The following is an 18,614-nucleotide window of genomic DNA, read 5'->3' on the forward strand; positions in this document are numbered from 1 at the left end:
ATGGATATGAAATTCCCTGTAGTTCAGTGAATGATGAATTAGAGGATATATAGATAACTGTTGTCCAGTCTTGACCTCTAGGAATTTATAATGTGTCAGGAAACTTTAACCAGCATCAACCATAGAGCTGGAACTAGCCGCTTAATGTTTGAGGACAACACCTGCATTTCTATTCATCCTAAAGAAATTTTGCTAGACATGAGCTCAGAGAAAGATAAGATCTGAGGTTGGATGCTAAATGACTTAATAAATTCTGTTGATTTTTTAAGCATAATAAAATCTTTAGGGTAGTAAACTCCAATTGTTTTTGATCCTGTAGAGATATCAGTGACATCATTGTGAATAGTCATCCCATTAAATGTACACTTAGAACATATTTGCTTTTCAAAACATAAATTTTAAAAGAATGAAAATAATTTTCTCAAAGTGATCCCAATTTTCATTTAATGTATTATATCAATGAAACAAAAATATTCTAGCTGCTATAAATTTTTCTACCATTTTTACAATTCTAATAATGGTTTAAGGAACACTGAGTTTGCCTGCATATTTAAATTTTCCCTTATGTTTTCACACTTATGAAAATATAATTTGAATATATGAACTGTTTGTTTTTCAGTGTTACTTATTGGTAGATGTAGGTTATGAGGCTAGATATAAGCCCAAAGAAGAAATCATTAACATTTCTTCTTCTCAACAGCAACTAAACAAGGTTTGCTTGAAAGCACGGATGCCATCCTCCTTATCAAAGGTTAGGTGGTCTTGTAAGCTAGCAATCATTACACTTTGTAATGAGTACAAATCTCTGAATGTCCTCATTTATCAGCTCCACTTACACAATCTTTAAATTTTCAGATTTAAGTCATTTTTAAAGGTTATATCATATCATTTTCAGCCACAAAATTACTAATTAGTGAATAAATTTCCAATCAATTAGTAAAGATTTTCTTTCCATAATGGGAGTTGTTTTGTTTCATTTTCTTTGTTAAAGCATTGCTTTGGAGCCTAGAGGAACTTTATCATGTAGGGAGAGTAAGTATTCCACTTGTGTTTAGGTCACAACCCATGAATGCATAAAACCACCAGTATGAGTCAAACACTCATTTTGTTAAGAAAGTTGCCCAAGTCATCTTTGAAGAAGGCAGTCATTTTTTTATAGTCTGCAGTGAGATAACAAGAAAACTTGTTGTGGTACATGGGCATTCTTTATATCATTGATAATACTTTTATTTAACTTTTTTGTTTAAAAACTCTTACCCTACTAAAATTAACATTGTGGGCAGACCTGCTATAGCATTAGCACACAAGCTTTTTTGTCAGCACCATGAAAACAGTGAGTTGGTAAGATGCTCCACTGACCCCTGAATGCCTGTGGGCTCACTTTCTTTTCTTTAAACCTTATATCAAATTATGGGAGATACAAGTGCAGGCCAAGTGAGGATACCATTTTGGTACCATATATAATGCATTAGAATGCTTCATTTAATTCTTAATTTTAGATAAAATATTGATAATGTGAACATAAATTGTTAATGTGATATTTTTGCAGCCAAATGAATTTGCTTCCTCTTCTGGAAAAGTGCTATCCCCTGAAAGGCTGGAGAGGGAGACAAGAGTTGGACGATAGGCAAGATGGCAGGGGTAGGAAAGTTTGAGGCAAGGCTGTAAATTGCCTAGAAGACACCGCCAGCAGATGGGCAATGCCACTTGCTCTTTGGTGTCTTCTCCAACTTCAGAGAGAGGTGAACATATGACTGCCATTGCTTCACCCCTCTGTCAAACAAACTATCTACTGTCTGTGTGAAATGAGAACAAAATGCAGCCCTCCAAGCTATTGTAGTCAAGAAAGGACGGTCTTTGACAGTAAACTCCCAAGCTGGCCCTGGCTTCAAAGAAACACCAAAGTACAAGATAAATTTAAGGAAAAGAGTGATAAACATGCCCCATCATGGCAACCTCCATATCTCTGATTCTTAAAAATTAATGAAATGTGTTTTTGACAATTTTATATATGAGTATAATTCATTCTAATTACCCTCACTCCCACCTGGACAAGTCCAGTGAAGAGAGCCATGATTGTAAAAGGTGTGTCACACAGCCAGAAAACTGCAGCTTTGCAGTATTTCTCCCAATTTTCCAGTTCTAATATTCCTTCTGATCTCTCTTCCTTGAGTCTTTAGTGGTGGCAATGTCTTGTTTTTGGATGAGAACTCAACCATCCCTTATTTTGAATACCTGGAGCAGCCAAGACTCGCTGTATTTCCTGTTGGTCACTGCAAAAAGAACCTTCCCTGGTTAAAGCTTAGAGTAGATTTTGTCTATGGTTATAAATACATGTATTTAAAAGGTGATTAAACACCACTTGAACTTAACTAAACAACACCAGGAAATTCCTCTCCTAGGGTTTGTGACCTCTCCAGCCCCTAACTGTGGTTGTTGTAGTCATTTTGTTTTTCTGAGTTTACAGTATCAAACATGAATTCCCACCTGTGGAGTAGGCTCTAAATCCAATCAGATTATTATGATCACCTCCATAATAGTCATAACCCTTAGTTCAAAATCAATACTTCAAATTCAGTGAGAAGTGTTCCCTAGCATTTTTGGTATCCAGCAGCTATTCATTTGTTCCTTGCCTTATAGGAAGTCAACCAAAGAAATAACTCGTCCTTTTCCAAGGGGCCTTTAAGGCCAGGACTTCAGAGGGTTTTCTTAAATTCAAAGATGAGAGAAGACATTGTACATGCCAAGGCAAGCTGTCACATACTTCCCATTAAGTAATACAAAGCATCATTAAGATAAATAAAATATTATTATTACAGATTCAAACTCAAGTACAAAACACAAAATGCAGAGTTTACATCAGGTAATACTAGTCAACCTATGTCTACTGCTTCAAGAATGTGCCCATGTTTGTATCTCATAAAGCACAAAGGAGAGATGTGGTCTTTGCAAAGAACCTTCTAACATACATCAGCGTAGAAATCAATTCACACCAAAACACTCTTTACTAGTGGAGAAAGACAGCGTTCCAACCATCTCAATCCTGAAAAATGTTCCTCAAATTGATCACACATCCCCTTAGAGCCATTCAGATATCAAGAAAACTTCTCTCACGATGTCTAGAAATAAATCTGCCTTCCAACCAACCCACCCAAATTTGTCTTACATAACTAGACTATGTCATACATATGGACAAAATACATTCTACTGACACCAGAACCAGTTTCTTAAAAGTCTTCTATATAACTAAGCCTGGTAGTTAGCTCCCGACACAGCACAAGGTACATATACTACATCTGTAATTCTGGTTACAAGAGTCACTTCTGAGTCCATTCTTCCGCATCATAAAAGATTTAAGAAAAACAACAAATGCTGATAACTGGTCCTCCAAAAATGAGAGTGAAGAGGTATTCTAAGTCTGGACCAAAACCAGCTTACCATTCACATGGCAATTCTGAGGACCTAGAAAATGATTTCTATTGCAGAATTATAAAGAAGTACTTTTGTATTTTGCCTGGGACAGCCATAATTTTTCTTTAAGCCTAGCAAATAGCAGGCAAGATACAGGACAGCGACAGGAAAGAGGGCAAATATGGAATCAATCTTTACAGCAAGATCCCAGAAATTACTGTCCAAGAATGAAACAATTTGAGGAGAGGAAAATCTGTAAACATTTAGAGAGACAGTGACATCATAAGCAATAAGGGGAAAGATTTGTGAACACCGAACCTTGCCAAGTCCAAAGTACTCTTCTCCCGATCTGAGATTTCAAATTTATTAGAAGAGAAATAGAATTTAGAAAGCCATCCCACACTTAGGGAAGGCAATTGATAATAAACGTAGGGAAGTATTATGACAATCTTTAAATCCAGAAAAAGCTTCAAGACCATTTAGTTCCTAGGTGGAGGGGAACACAGAGCCGGAAGCATGGAAAGACTCGTCGTGAGTAGTTCACTCTCATTTCTAGAGCCCCTGAGAAGCAACCCATCATCTCCACTTCATTCTGTTCCTCATCCTCAGAAATGCTGACTCTTCATGGAACATTTGGATAAGAAGCACAATCACAGGATAAGCGTCAGGTGCCCTGCACACATAGAAGCCCTGAGTACTGTAGTGAACAAAAGACAGGGATGCTGTTGTAATACGCAACATCAAATAGAGGTTGACTCAGGACATGGTTATGTGATTGTCACAACATAAACTTCAGAATTCATTGTCCCACACCATTAAGCCAGGGGGCAGTGTGACTTTCCAGAGAAATGGGGGACTCTCTTTCTTCCAAAGCTATGTGAACAGAACCCTTAGGGGTATGAAAACTACAGCTCTTCCCTGTCCTATTCCAAGAGATGTGCTTTTGCCTATTATCATTCATAATTTTAAGCTTGTATTTTGAAAAGTATGAAGCGCATACCAATTTATTAAACCTTGTGAACTGTTACTCAGTATTTGTTAGTATTCAGGCATCTGTACTGCCCTGTCCTTGGGGTTCTCACAGGATATGCCCTCAGCTGCAGTCACTAAGAGCACCACCTGTGCACATTCACTATGTTCCCTTTTAACAGGACCCTGTCCCCCCGCTGTGTGTGTGTGTGTGTGTGTATGTGTGTGTGTGTGTGTGTGTGTGCATGTTTCTCTGCCTGTCTCTCTGTCTCTCCTCTCTCTTCTCTTATGCTACTCTTGTCCCCCAGAGGCCTGTCTCCCCTTTCCCCTTTCCACCTTTCCCACTCACTTTCCTCAATTAAAAAACCCTACCACCCAAGCAATGCTGCATGCTGTCTTTCTCTGGTGAGCTGCTTTTCAATTTAGAATTAAAAATTAGAAACATGGTTGCTTCCCATGTTAATCTCAGTTCTCTCTCCCTCCCCTCCTTCCCTGCCACCCACCAATCCTCCCAACCCCTTGCCCAATCCCCACTCTGCTCCCAGGGGATAGTGAGGCCCTCCATGGGGGATCTCCAAAGTCTGTCATATCATTCAGGGAAGGGTCTAGGCCCTCCCCCTTGTGTCCAAGCAGAGAGAGCATCCCTCCATGTGGAATGGGCTCCCAAAGTCCATTTGTATGCCAAGGATAAATACTACCCGAGTTCCCATAGATTGCCAAGGCCTCCTCACTGACACCCAAAATTAGGTGGTCTGGATATGTTCCATGCTGGCCTCTCGGCCATTAGTCTGGGATCCAAGAGCTCCCCCTTGCTCAGGTCAGCTTTTCTGTGGGTTTCACCAGTCCAGTCTTGACCCCTTTGCTCACCACTTCTCCCTCTCTGCAACTGGGTACTAGGAGTTCAGTTCAGTGTTTAGCTGTGGGTGTCTGTCTCTGTTTCTATCAGCCACTGAATGAAGACTCTTGGATGGCATATAAGGTGGTGGTCAATCTCGTCAATCTCATTATTGGGGAAGGGTAGCCTCTCCACTATTGCTTAGATTGCCAGTTGGTGTCATCCTTGTAGATCTCCTAAAACCTATAATGACTCCTCTATTATGATATCTCTCATCCTGGTGAGCCACTTTTTAAAACTACAACAGTATTATATCTTGATGAGTCATGTTTAAGCAATACTTCTCACTACTTCCCCTCTTCCTAGTTTAAATCCAGTTTCTGATAGTTTCATATTTCTTCACTTACAAATATTTTAATTCATTTCTGAAAGACAAGGCACTGAAAAATAAAAAAGATCATAATGCAATGATTACACCTAACAAAATTAACAACAATTTTACCGACAAATGCCAGCAGGTTTTAATTTAAAATTTATTACAGGGTCTCTTTTAGAAATTTTACCAAATTGATATTAAAATTAGATTATTTTATCTCTTACATGTTTTTATAGTTTCCCACTCATTCAAATAAATTTTTGGAGACACCAAGTTATTTAACTGAGTTCACAACAATCTTTATTTTATTGACTGAATCCCCAAATACCCTTTGTCTATGATATTTCACTATTTAGTATACAACCATGCTGTGCAAAAAGTAACCATTAAGCACAGTTACTATTAAAAAGAATTAAATATTCAATTTCTCCATCATAGTTGCCACTTTTGAGAGGTAATTGCCATATATCACTAGTAACTGGTGTGAGTGACTGTAAGCTATTTTCTTTTATTTTTTGTTCTCCTCTGCCTCTTCTCTTCATCCTCCTCCTTTTTCTTTTCTTTTTTTTTTTTTTGAGATAGGGTCTTATGTATTCCAGCTAGTATCAAACTTAGTATGTAGCCAAGGATGCCCTTGAATTCCTGATCATCCCACCTATACAGGTGCTAGGATTACAGGTATGCACCAACACATCAGGTTCAGATAAAAGGTGTTTTTAACATTCAACAGACTTCTGCTGGGAAACCCCACTTTTGTAACCTGTTCTGTAGTAACTTTGGAGGGAAACAAATAGTGAAAACTCTTCCTTCACCAAGGGTTTCATTCACAGTTAATCTTCCTTACAGTATCCACTGTAAGCTTTTAATTGGATCCTGAAGATGCAATAAAAAATCAAAGATATGTATGTTTACATTTATATAAACAGTTTATTTTTAAATCTTTTGCAATTTAATTTTTCATTCAACTTTTTAAATGTAATAATACTGCTTAACTTGTATGCATTATACATATGTGCAAGTATTTTAATATATCATCATTGATTCATTAGCTTTTACTCAGTATTATTGTTGTCTTCATTGTCCCATAGCATTCACTGAGTTGTGAGGGAACTAAGTCTTTCTGCCTGTTATTATAAATAAATGAAGGAGGCAATCTTGACATTCAATCACTGTATGTTTTCAACTCTAGCAGTTACTGCCCCTACATTGTTCAAAATGATGGACCAATTTATAGCCCTACTAACAATCTACAAGTGTTCCAGGTCTCTCATATCATTAACAACACTAGGTATGGTTTCAGACTTAATTCTTACTGGCTATCTATCCTCATCCACACAATAAAAATAACATACTAGTAATTTAAAGGACAGGTAATGGAATAGATAATGGAACAAAGACCACTCAATCTATGTGTCCTTTCTTTAAAATCAATAAAGTAGCAATCAATGGGCACATAAGTCTAGTCACAGCACGTGGGAGGAGGCAGGGGGATTATGAGTTGAAAGCCAATCTGATTGACATAGCAAGATCTGATCTGAAAAAGTACCAACTAATTAAAGCAAATAAGATAAACTATGAATGTTGATTAAATGTAAATGGTGGACACAAAAGTTGCTTATGCTGTTTTTAGTTTTACCATTTGCAGGATTTACACTGTCATAATTATCCCATAACCATTTTCAATACAGGGATGGACTGAAAATCATGTGGCATGTAAAAAATGTGTGAGATCATTAGGTTTGGATTGGTTTGAGTTTAGCTTCAGGATTTCTTTCTTTATTTATTTTTGTCATTTCACTCTGGAAGGTAAAAGGTGCCATCTAATAATTATACTTGTCCACTAATAAAAGTTTTCCTGTCATTTTATTCAGTTAGATAGTACAACTAATAAAATTACCTTATACTTATTTATGCCTTGCTGTATTATAGCTGTGCAAAATAAGTGCCTTCATATTATGAGAAATAGAGCAAGTAGTTTCTTGATAGGTGATACAAACTAAAGAGAGGGCAGGCTGCACATGGGTTCTATATTTTAAATAGTGCCCGTAGTGGTATATTTCTAACTATTCTGGTTTACTCGGAATCTCTATGAACAAAGCACATTGCTTGTTTCTAACAAGGCTGATAACGAATTCCTAACATTGCTGTATTTGTATTATGGTTGCCTTCAAAATCCAAACTATAACACCTTCAAAGGATGTGACTAGAAGGCAGCAAGGAGTAGTCTGATTTGCCATCAAGGAGGCAACTTTCAATCCTGTCCATTCAGAAGGCACCATGCGAGGTCCCAGGAGCAACATAAAGCCACACAAGAAGTCATAATTGAGCCACCTTTTCTTTTTACAAGACTAACTACAAAAGTTTTATTTTTTTCTAGTGAGAAGCTCACTCTGGCTTTGTTCTATTTTGATCTTTATAACTTATTTTAAAGATCACTCAGTAGTTATTCATTGCTCAGTCAGTCTGGTTGACCTTTAGCCAAAAGCAGTGGCAGTTTGACCTGGCCTATGGAACTCAGCACTTCCCACTCCATGAAGCTAGCCGCATAAATAACTTCAAATAAAACTCTCCTGGAAGTCTGTGATGGGCCACAGCTTGAGGGAGAGGTGGGGTAACGCAGAAAGAATGAAGTGGGAGTACCCAAGAATACTGAGAGTGGTGGCCAAGTGCTAAGCATACTTTTTTCCTCTCCCGCTTAAGGTATTTATTTTCTCAACCAATAGATGGAAAAAAAAAACAGAAGTGGGAACCCACAAGAAAACCACTCAGTAATATGAAATGTGTCCCCTTTTGAGTCTAGTCTTTTAAGTGGGCTTCTTTGGGGTTGGGCATATAGGACAAATCACAGCAGCAGAGAATTCAGTGAGGAGAGACTTAAGTCTGCAACTGACTAGTGGCATGCACAAAGGATGAACGGTGTGCCTGCATTTGTGTACAATCACACATAGGTACAGATGTGTGTTTGCCAGTACCCAGGTGTTACATACATATGTGCCTGCTCACGGAGAATAGCAGGAGAATGATCCAAGGGTGAAAGGCTGCCTGTGTCTTGAAACCATTCACACTTTATGGTGTCTGAACTTCAAAATGAAGCAGTTCTGAAGGCCATTTAGTGCCACAGTACATGACTTCCTGGGAAGTTAGGCTCATAAAATAGAGGCGCATCTGGCCAGCAGCACATGAAAAGGGTCCTTTGCAAACAACTGTTTAGCAGGGGAGTGTAAACCATTGAGAAACACCTGGCGGATATTGCCCTTGAGGTCCCCAGAGGGTGAAGGCTAGGAAGAGCTTGGTTAATTGGGCATCATCAGGCGACTTGACAGCTCCAGAATACTGGCGGGAAAATATTAAGAGACCACACCATCGCATCTGGAGTTTTCATGCGTGACCCCCTAACCAGGAAGAAGTTAGGACAAAATCGTTCACCTATAGCTTCTAGATTCTGTCAAGGCCACTCATAAAACTGTGGGTGCCTTTGTATGATCCAATTGAATGATGTAGGTGGGCTATGGAATCATTCAAGGTCAGACAAAGGCAAAGTATCAACTAATGCTTAATTAAATCTTGTCTAATGTCAAAGGACTAAATTAAAAAACAAAGAAATATAATATAAAGCTTACATCGTGCTTTCTAAGAACCCAGGGAGATAGGAGCCTCAATTTCCTTATCTTTAAAACTCGAGAGAGTGGAGAATCAAGTATGACAACAAAAGCCTCATTTCCCAGCACTCAGAATGGCTGGGGCAAAAGGATCCAAATGCCTCCAAAAATACAAACGGAAATAAAATACCAACCACAGTATTTTACATAAATATGAGGACTGAAAGAAAAATAAATAATTATAATACTTTGTACACATGACACATTCAGCCAATTATTATTATTTTTTGTTTAAATAGAGGAACAATATATGACGGGCATTACATTACGAGCTCAACCTCTCCTCTCTTATCTCCTGCAGCCAGCTCCTCCCTGAAGAAGCGATTCAAGAGGCGGGAGATCGAAGCCATCCAGTGCGAGGTGCGGAAGATGTGTCACTACACCAAGCTTCTGTCCACCAAGAAGAATCTGGACCACGTGAACAAGATCCTGAAGGCCAAGAGGCTGCAGAGACAATCAAAGACTGGCAACAACTTCGTCAAGAAGAGGCGAGGCCGGCCTAGGAAGCAGCCCACCCAGTTCGATGAGGACTCCAGAGACCAAATGCCAGTGCTGGAAAAGTGCATCGACCTACCCAGCAAGAGAGGCCAGAAGCCAAGCCTGAGCCCGCTTGCCCTGGAGCCGGCCGCGGGCCAGGACGCAGTGATGGCTACCATCGAGGCTGTCATCCACATGGCGCGAGAGGCGCCACCACTGCCTCCGCCGCCGCCCCCACCGCTGCCACCGCCCCCACCTCCACCACCACCACCACCACCACTACCCAAGAACGCACGGGGCGGAAAGAGGAAACACAGACCGCAGCCCCCGGCACAGCCCCCACAGCCCACGCCTCAGCCCCTTCCCCAGGAAGAGGAGGTAAAGGCCAAAAGGCCAAGGAAGTCAAGAGGCAGTGAGAGTGACGTCCTTCCCTAGGGCGGACCTGGGCTGAGGGATCTTGGTAGGGACTGATGCAGCTCAGCAGCCAGGGTGGGGCTGACACCCTGCCACAGGGACACCCCACCCCTCTCTTCAGTGGGCAGGCAGGATGGGCAGAGGGCGGGGTGGAGCCGTGGGAGATCTTGGGGTAGCAGAGCTAGGGGACAGCCCCCAACCCAGAGCCACTCCGAGTGCCTGGATCCTATCAGGCTGCAGAAGAAGGAGAAGGAGCACAAAGCTGGTGCTCTCTGATGGCCACCTGGCCCTCCCCTCCCCACCTCCCCCCCGGCCCAACCTCATCCCAGGTGCGCCCTTGATTCCGATTTCATTTGCTGGTCAGAAAAATCAAATGGGAAACACCCTCCATTAGCAAACATTCCAAGGGGGAGCAAAGCTTCAAATTTACCAGCTGGCTTCTAAGCCACTGCCACGTAATTGGTTTTTATTTCTCTTGGTCTGCAAACTCGGCTAGGCTCTGGGGCACCACCATCATCTTCAAGTGACCCGGGAGATGAATCTTTCCGTTAACAGCACAGTTGCTCAGATGGAATATTGTGATCAGAAGGTGGAATTGGACTGATAGGCAATCTTAGATCTGCGCGTGTTCCTGTCTTGTACACTGATTTTGCATTGTCTGTTCCTGCTTTCCTTTGCGTTGTATTTCCATGTACTCCCGTTAACTAGCTGCCTTCTATTTCGTGGTACACATCTAAACAATGTGAACTTTACCGGTGTTGTAAAGTACACTCTTGGCTCCCTGCCTCAAGGAACCGGCTTTGAATCCCAACCGTTGTGAAACATACTCAGTATTGCTCAAAGCTTCTTAATGAGTGTCTCAGAGCAGCCAAGGGAGATGTTGACCCAAGCATCAACCAGGTTATTTTTATACTTAAAACATATCAGTGGAGAATAGGCAGGATAAAATGATTTTAATACCCCACAGAAAGTGGAATAACTGATAAGCCACCAAATATCAGAAATCCCAAGCCCACCAGAGAGAAAACAGTCTAGCAATGCCTTGGTACTTGATTATTTTCATGCAAAGAGCTGTCATAGGTTGTTGAAAAAGAAAGGAAGGAAGGAAGGAAGGAAGGAAGGAAGACAGTAAAGATCCATTATCTCTTAATAATTATTTCTTAAAAGCAAAGGGGAGTAAGTGTTCTTATCTAAAAACATAAAATAAAAATTAAAGTATTGAAAGGGTGTCACCACTCCAATTGTATCAAGCCACCTTGGACAAAGTATCCAAATTGTGGTTGCCTTAATACACTAAAACATTGCTGTACATAATGTAATTATAAATCTATCAGTCTGCATGGATGCAAACTGTGTGTGACAAATCGTCTTTTAAATGGTCAATTTCAACTGTTCATTTCTCATCCAAGTTGTACTCTAGCCACTGGTTTAGTATGGACAGATATCCCGTCTATCATCCATTTCCAAAGCCCAAGTAAAACATGTGAAGACTCAGAATGAATGCGAATTTATCCCACTGCCATAGATGTTTTTAAAAGTCAGATGTGGAAATTTCAAATAAGTATTTTTCAATTTCCTCCCTTACTCCTCCCCTTAACTTCTTCAAGGCATCAAATACCTGGCATCATAGCTTATAAAAAAGAAAATACAGAGAATTCTTTTTTTCTAAGGAGAATTAGGATATCTGGTTTACCTCGAAATTAAGTTTCTTTACTGTAAGTTGGGATCAGCTAAGAAACTGCATTGTTACTTCAGAATACAGTTTCTCCTCAGAGAGAGGTGGATTTTTTGGAGGGGTGGAGGACATAAGTGAATAAGTGGGTAGTACTAAAATACGGAGTACTGAAGGAAATTTGAAATCCCAAGATAATATGCTTGTAAATATCACTGCTGTGCGGTGGCACCAACAGTTGCTTGGAATTACAGAGCCATGCTATTCTGTACTTGTCATTTGAAGCCTGCTTGGTCAGTCTCATTTAATCCTAGCAATACGTAAGTTTAAAGGACTGTGCTTATTTCCAGCTTTCATCCTAGATACTCAGTTTCTGACCTGGGTTGACCGATGGCATTTCATGTAATTTGAACACCAAAATCTAAACAGCCATTTTCAATCTGTCGCTCCGAGCCATGTCTGATCAGCTCCAAAGTCATGGGAAGGAAGGTTTAGATCAGCTCCTTTCCCCCAACCATTGCTACGAAAAAGCAGCCATTCCCATTCCAATTAAGCCATAAAGATGGTTCTCTTCCTGGACTTTGAAAACCATTATGTTCTCTCCTCCTTTATTCATTTTCTCTGTGATGTACAGTCTCCCAACCAAGTCTATAAGCAGTCTAACCCTTCTTACAGAGGAGAGAGAGCTCAGATAACACCCAGAATTTTATTGGCATTAAGCTGCCAATGGTTACCTCAAAAGAAGTTAGTGTTAAAATTTCCCAACCAGTAGAAAGATTCCAGGAGCTATTCAATGGAACTGAAACTTAACACATGAATTGGGTGTAGCCATTGATCCCAAAGTTCAATGTGAGTCAAATGCAAATACTTGTTTGCAAACTCTGAAAACTGTTTGGAAATCTAAAGGACCAAGAGAGCCATAGTAAACAGCAGTTGGTAAGTGGAAGTGAGCCCATTCATCTACACAGGGGCTCCCCACATCCAGTGACTCCACTGTTGCATAGTTCGTTTTTCATGAACCTAACTCATCTCATTACTACAACTATATCTGCATTCCCTAACTACACCCTTACCCTCTCCTTTGCTGCCCAGGTCCCTCCATGAAGCCAGTTGAATTTCCACATCGAGTTGGTTTTAGAGCCAAGAAGAGAACCAAGCTCTTGATTTTAAATATGGAGGTTCTTAAACACACAACACTGCCTTCTGGGGATGCACTTCTACTTTGAGAGGTGTCATTGGGGATCCTTAAGACTCCATTTACAGACCCACACAATATTTTGTAATGATCCCTTGCTTTTAATTTATTTTTTTCTTCCTCTTCTTTCTTTTTAGAATGCTCCTTCAGCAAGTAGGTAAAAACCCACTTACACTATAAGGAGACCAATTAGAGATGAGAAGGTGAAACCTAGATGCAAAAGCTCCTTGGAGGTACTGATGGGTCTTCAATCTACCTTTCCAAGGGATGAGAAAGCCATTTGCTTTGTGACTCCCTCATCTCAAATGAGAGGAACAGAAGTTGAACTTCCTCAGATAGCCCAGATGTGGCTACCAGCCACAGGAGAAAGACCAGATGAAGGGAAAGCATGTGGGGTTGCTTTGTGACTTTACAAGACCAGGACTCAGCAGTCACTGGCACCCTAGCAAAGGTGACTATGGACTGGCAGGAAATTAGCTGTCTGCAGTGGGAGGTCATATTCAATGACAGTCAAAATAAGTGTTCTGCACATTGCTGTATCTATAAATGTGATAAGCAAGTGGTGGCAGAATTATAGTATAAGGTGGTATATTATAAGCAGATCATAAAGGATTTGGTATTAGGACTTAAGTAGAAAATCTTACTCCTGGCTTGTTACTCAACAATAATCAGATAATAAGCTTGTGGTTGTATTTTTTCCCTATCACTAGGAAGGTTGACCTGGGAACTGTCTAAAGTCTATACAGATATTTCCAAAGCCTTTAAATGCCAACTGTAGCATAGAGAGGGAGTGGCAGGAGCCGAAATGCCTCAAAAGCCATTTAAGTGTTATGTCGCAGGATTTTCAGTCCTACTCATTATGTAAAAGTATATAAATATAGACATTTTTCTCAACACTACCCTATCGTATCACAATGGTCCAAATGCCAGCGCTTACAGATAATGTCATCACAGTGCCTAGAAACTCAAACTGTAACATACCGTAGCATCTTTATGGTGTTTCTTCACGTTTCTTTCCACAAAGCAAGGCTCCCTCTGCCTCCTCGTGTTTCTAAGAGCATTCACCCCACTGAGGAGCCTGCCTTCCCTGTTGGACTCTGTCACTTGGGGAACAGTCACAGAAGCACATATCAACCAAGGAAGAAACTTCCTGGATATCTATCTCCCACTTGCCCAGGTATAATAAACACTAAAGAGGGGGGAAATGGAAGAGCTGCCAACTGGTCAACCTGGAAGGGTAGTCTGCCCTGGATTGGTGTCTTTCTTTTTCTTCCTTTTTTTAAAAAAATCTATTTCTTAAATAATAATAAATGCACATGATGTGTTAAATATGTACATATATATTTCAAAAAATGGGCACAAGATTGTCTTACAAGTCCTTCTGGCTAATTTTTAGTTTGTATTCATAAGTGGTTTTTAAAAGCCTTTTTTAAAGTGTAATTTGCATGTCCTACTTTGATTGTATGTAAACATATTTTAGAACAAAAAATGTATTTGTATTTTATTGAATATAGAGGCAAGAAAAATTGTACATTGTTTGAAATGTTCTTTTTGTAACAGTTTTTATTCATAAAGCATTTTTGTACATTTAAATGAACATGGACTTGCTGTCATTTGAGGCGTAGCGACATCTGGCATGCTTTACTGTCATGCTCTCCCATGGTCTTAGATGTTGGGTTTTAAACATTTTTTTTTCTAAAAGAAAGCTTGCTCGGTGTCTTCGCTACCAGATCAGGTTAGCACAGTACAGAGCACTTAACTATTGAAAAAAAAAAGTTGGTCCTATTCATATGTTATTCATTGTGTGAAATTAAAGACATTCAATTCAGTCTAACATGAGTTGTGAATTCTTTTGTCTTATTTTCCATCTGGTTCTCATCAATAAGCAGTTTAATAGCATTGGAGGGTCTCCTCTCACACCAAGTGGGTACACAATCATTGACAAAATTTTAACCCAACTTCTATCTCCGGAAAATGCATTGTGAACAAGATTTGCATCTGATTTGCAGGGTTTGTGTCCAGAAAATACTTTCCTACCTGGCTATCCTACAAAGTTAGATCTACAAACCTGAAGAGTTTCTGTTGCAGCCAATCTAGGCATGTTGGAAACCTAGTGTCCCTAAAGTTCTAGAAGGACATGTGGATGGGAATGCAGTTCTCACCCCAAATTTTCCATGGTTTCATACTCCTATGGAAGAAGTTCATTCCTTGGACTTCAAGTATTACTACAATGATAGGAAAGAGGGGCTTTGTAATAATTGTCAACTACTGGTCACCCACAGTTGCCTACACTGAGTTCCTTTGTGCTTACATTTGACCAGCAAACTAGTGCTCTAAAGCAGTGTGACAAAGGTCATAAGTGTGATAAAGTCTCAAAGAAAGATGTGAACACAGATGTTTTCTCTTTCCACCTTTCCTGTTCCCATTTTTATGTTTTGTGTTCAGAAACATGCTTTAGGTTGCAGGATGTACATTTTGTCTTGTTTATAAACATACAGGCATAATAAGGTTCCTTTTGCTTTCTTTCTCTTGTCTCCTAAGACTGCACATCCCAAAGCCAACAAGACAGACAAGAAATTTGTGAGACTCACTGTGACTTTCATAGAAGCATGTGGTATTTAGAGTACCCACAGAAAGGAATAGTGGCTGGGTTCCCCTTTCACCACATCCTCTTGGGAGTGCCAACTGGTTCAGCCACTTTGGAAATCAGTATGGAGATTCCTCAGAAAAATGGGAATAAACATACCACAAGACCCAGCAACTCCACTCTTAGGCATATATCCAAAAGATGCCCATTCATACAACAAGGATGTCTGTTCCACTATGTTTATAGCAGCATTATTTGTAATAGCCAGAACCTAGATTTCCCTCAACCTAAGAGTGGATGGAGAAAATATGGTACATTTACACAATGGAGTACTATTCAGCAGAAAAAAACAATGGAATCCTGAGATTTGCAGGCAAATGGATGACACTAGAAGAAACCATCCTGAGTGAGGTAACCCAGTCACAAAAAGAGAAACATGGCATGTACTCTCTCATATATGGATTTTAGACATAGATCTGGGGAGTGCCAGCCTACAATCCCATGGCCAGAGAGTCTGGGAAACAGAAACTTCATTCAGTGGCTGATGGAAGAAGAGGCAGACTCCCATGGCTAAGTACTGAGCTGAACTCAAGAAATCCAGTAACAGAGAGGGAGGACTGATGACCAAAGGGATTAAGACTGGGCTGGTTTAACCCCCAGAAACAGCTGACCTGACAAAGGTTAACTCTTGAATCCCAGGCATCAGCCTGGGAATCCAGCATGGGACTAATCAAGACCCCCCTGAATATGGGTGTCAGTGAGGAGGCCAAGGTAATCTATTGAGCCTTGGGCAGTAAGTAGATTAGTACTCATCCCGAGTATACACACGGACTTTGGACTCCCATCCAACAATGTGAGATGCACTCTCACCCTGAACTCTTGGGGGAGGGTCTAGGCCCTGCCCTGTATGAAATGACAGACTATGGACACCCCCATGGAGGGCCTCACTCTCCCTGGGGAAATGAGGGGATAATGGGGAGGGAGGTTGGGGGAGGGCACGGGAGGAGGGGAGGGAAAGGGAGAGGGACCTGGAACTGACTTGTGAAGCATCCTTGTTTCTAATCTAAATTTAAACTGAAAAATAAATACATAAAAAATAATAATTAAAATACAAAAAAAAAATAGTGGCTGGGTAGGATGAGTGGAAGCTTCCAGAAGCTGACCCTCAGGGTGGATGGAGAACTGAGCATGGAGGGCGCAGGACTAAGAAAACGCCTCTCAATTTGCTCTTTCTCTTTTCTGCAGACTGTCTTGTATTAAACAAAGAAATATTAACACTATAACCTTTCTAATTCTGTCTCAGGGGTTGATATTTCCAAAATCAGTAGTGATGTCTTTGAGTCTCCCTAAAGCCTTCCTAGAAGCTTCTCAAACAGGAGTAAAGGTCGCCATTTGCCCCAACGCCAGGGTTTCCATTCAGGCCTCAGTGTGTTCACGGTAGTTCTCAGTAGTGACACCCATGTGTGCCTCTGGTTGGTGTGATTCTCAGTTTACAAAGAGGTAAGTGGAATCAATGCATGTTTTACAACTTTTCTGCAAGTCGTTTTTTTTTTTTTTTAATTTTCTTAGATATGTCATTGCTCACTCCTCCCTGAACTCCAAAGCCAGCCTTGAAGAGAAGTCAGGCTCCTTGAAGGCCACGTTCCTCTGTGTTTCTCTCGTCTTTGAAATGTTTAACTAAAAGGCCAGAAAGAATATAGTTTGGAGCTTTTTATTGTTGGTGGTGTTTCTAATTTTTGTTCCTCTGTTTCGAGTCAAAGTCTCATTGCGTAGCCTGAACTGGCTTCTGACTCTCAGTGGTTCTCCTGCCTCAGCAGTGGAAGTGCTGGGATTCCAGGTGGGCGCCACCACATCCAAATGAAGAATATAGTTTCCTTTTTCTTTTCTCCTCTGCATTTGAAGTCAGATACATACCCTGAAAGGATGAATATGAACCACTCTATCTGCCTATGTTAAGGTGCTAAGAGTCAGAGATGTGGGAAATCAGTTACCACCTTAAAAACTTATTTAGCATTAGAGAAACTAGGACAATATGGTTTGCAGAGTTGAAGGACGGCCCCTGGCCCTATCAGGCTCTTTTTAGAAAAGATAGCTAGTGGAAGAGAAGGGGTCCCACACAGGCTGTGCATCTTTATCGTTAGTGCCCACACTGATTTTTGTGGGAAATGTCAATATCCAGATTTTTTGTTCCTTTTTGTCAGATTTTTCGCTCATATAAAACTGTGGCAATATACTTTCTTGTCATGAAAGCTTTTAATTCCTCAGATGAAATTAGAAGAAAAAAAAAACTAGTTCCAAAGTGTTATTCTCATTCACATATGGTAAAGCTGGGATCCACCAAATGAGAAATGTTAAAATCTTCAAACAGAAACCACATGCACTCTCTTATTAAGCTTGATATTTTAAAATGTAATTAGCTTCTTTTTGGTATATATTGCATTGGGTTAAGAGTCCAGAGATCTGGGATGTATTCTTGCTTGGTCACTAAAGAATTCTGTCCCTGGATGTAAGCGATGTAAGCTATCACCCATCTGCTTTGTAACATGGGAAATAAAACAGTGAGGTCTGCAGCACCCTTTAAGTCTGAATGTCTCATCATCTTTGTACCTTCTCAGTAAGTCATACCTTCACTTTTTCAGATTCATGTCTCGCTATTTCCTAGAGACAGTGACATTCTGAGTTGTTACCTCGGCAGCAGGATCTGACAGATAGGAAGATGTTATGGGGAAAATATGATGAAGTCATATATGTAAACCCACACTCCCTTCCTCGTTCCCTGTCTTCCTTTCTTTCCTTGATAGCACATTGCCAGGTATGAAGAGGGAAAGCAGTCTCATTTAGGTTTCTTGTTTGGATTTTGATTTTGTTGAAATCCTCCTGTCTCAGCATCCACAGTGGCTAAGATTACAGGTAAATGCCACCACACCTGGATCATCAAAATCTGTTCAAGATCCCCTGCCTAGATGATTATCCTTTCTCCATTATCTGCCTCTCCAAATTCTGATTATCTTTATGGCTT

At 40.3% G+C, this 18,614-nt stretch overlaps 1 protein-coding gene across 1 annotated transcript in view; it reads left to right on the forward strand.

The window, feature by feature from the left end:
* Setbp1 (SET binding protein 1) overlaps positions 1 to 10,446 on the forward strand; it is a 314,925-nt gene extending 304,479 nt beyond the window's left edge. Inside the window, exon 6 of the mRNA XM_040741556.1 lies at positions 9,552 to 10,446. Coding sequence (XP_040597490.1) covers positions 9,552 to 10,162 — 611 coding nt within the window. The 3' untranslated portion in view covers positions 10,163 to 10,446. The remainder of the gene's footprint in view (positions 1 to 9,551) is intronic.
* The last annotated feature ends 8,168 nt before the right edge of the window (positions 10,447 to 18,614 follow it).

This window comes from Mesocricetus auratus, unplaced genomic scaffold (assembly GCF_017639785.1).
Source record: "Mesocricetus auratus isolate SY011 unplaced genomic scaffold, BCM_Maur_2.0 Super-Scaffold_6730, whole genome shotgun sequence".
Lineage (NCBI taxonomy): Eukaryota > Metazoa > Chordata > Mammalia > Rodentia > Cricetidae > Mesocricetus > Mesocricetus auratus.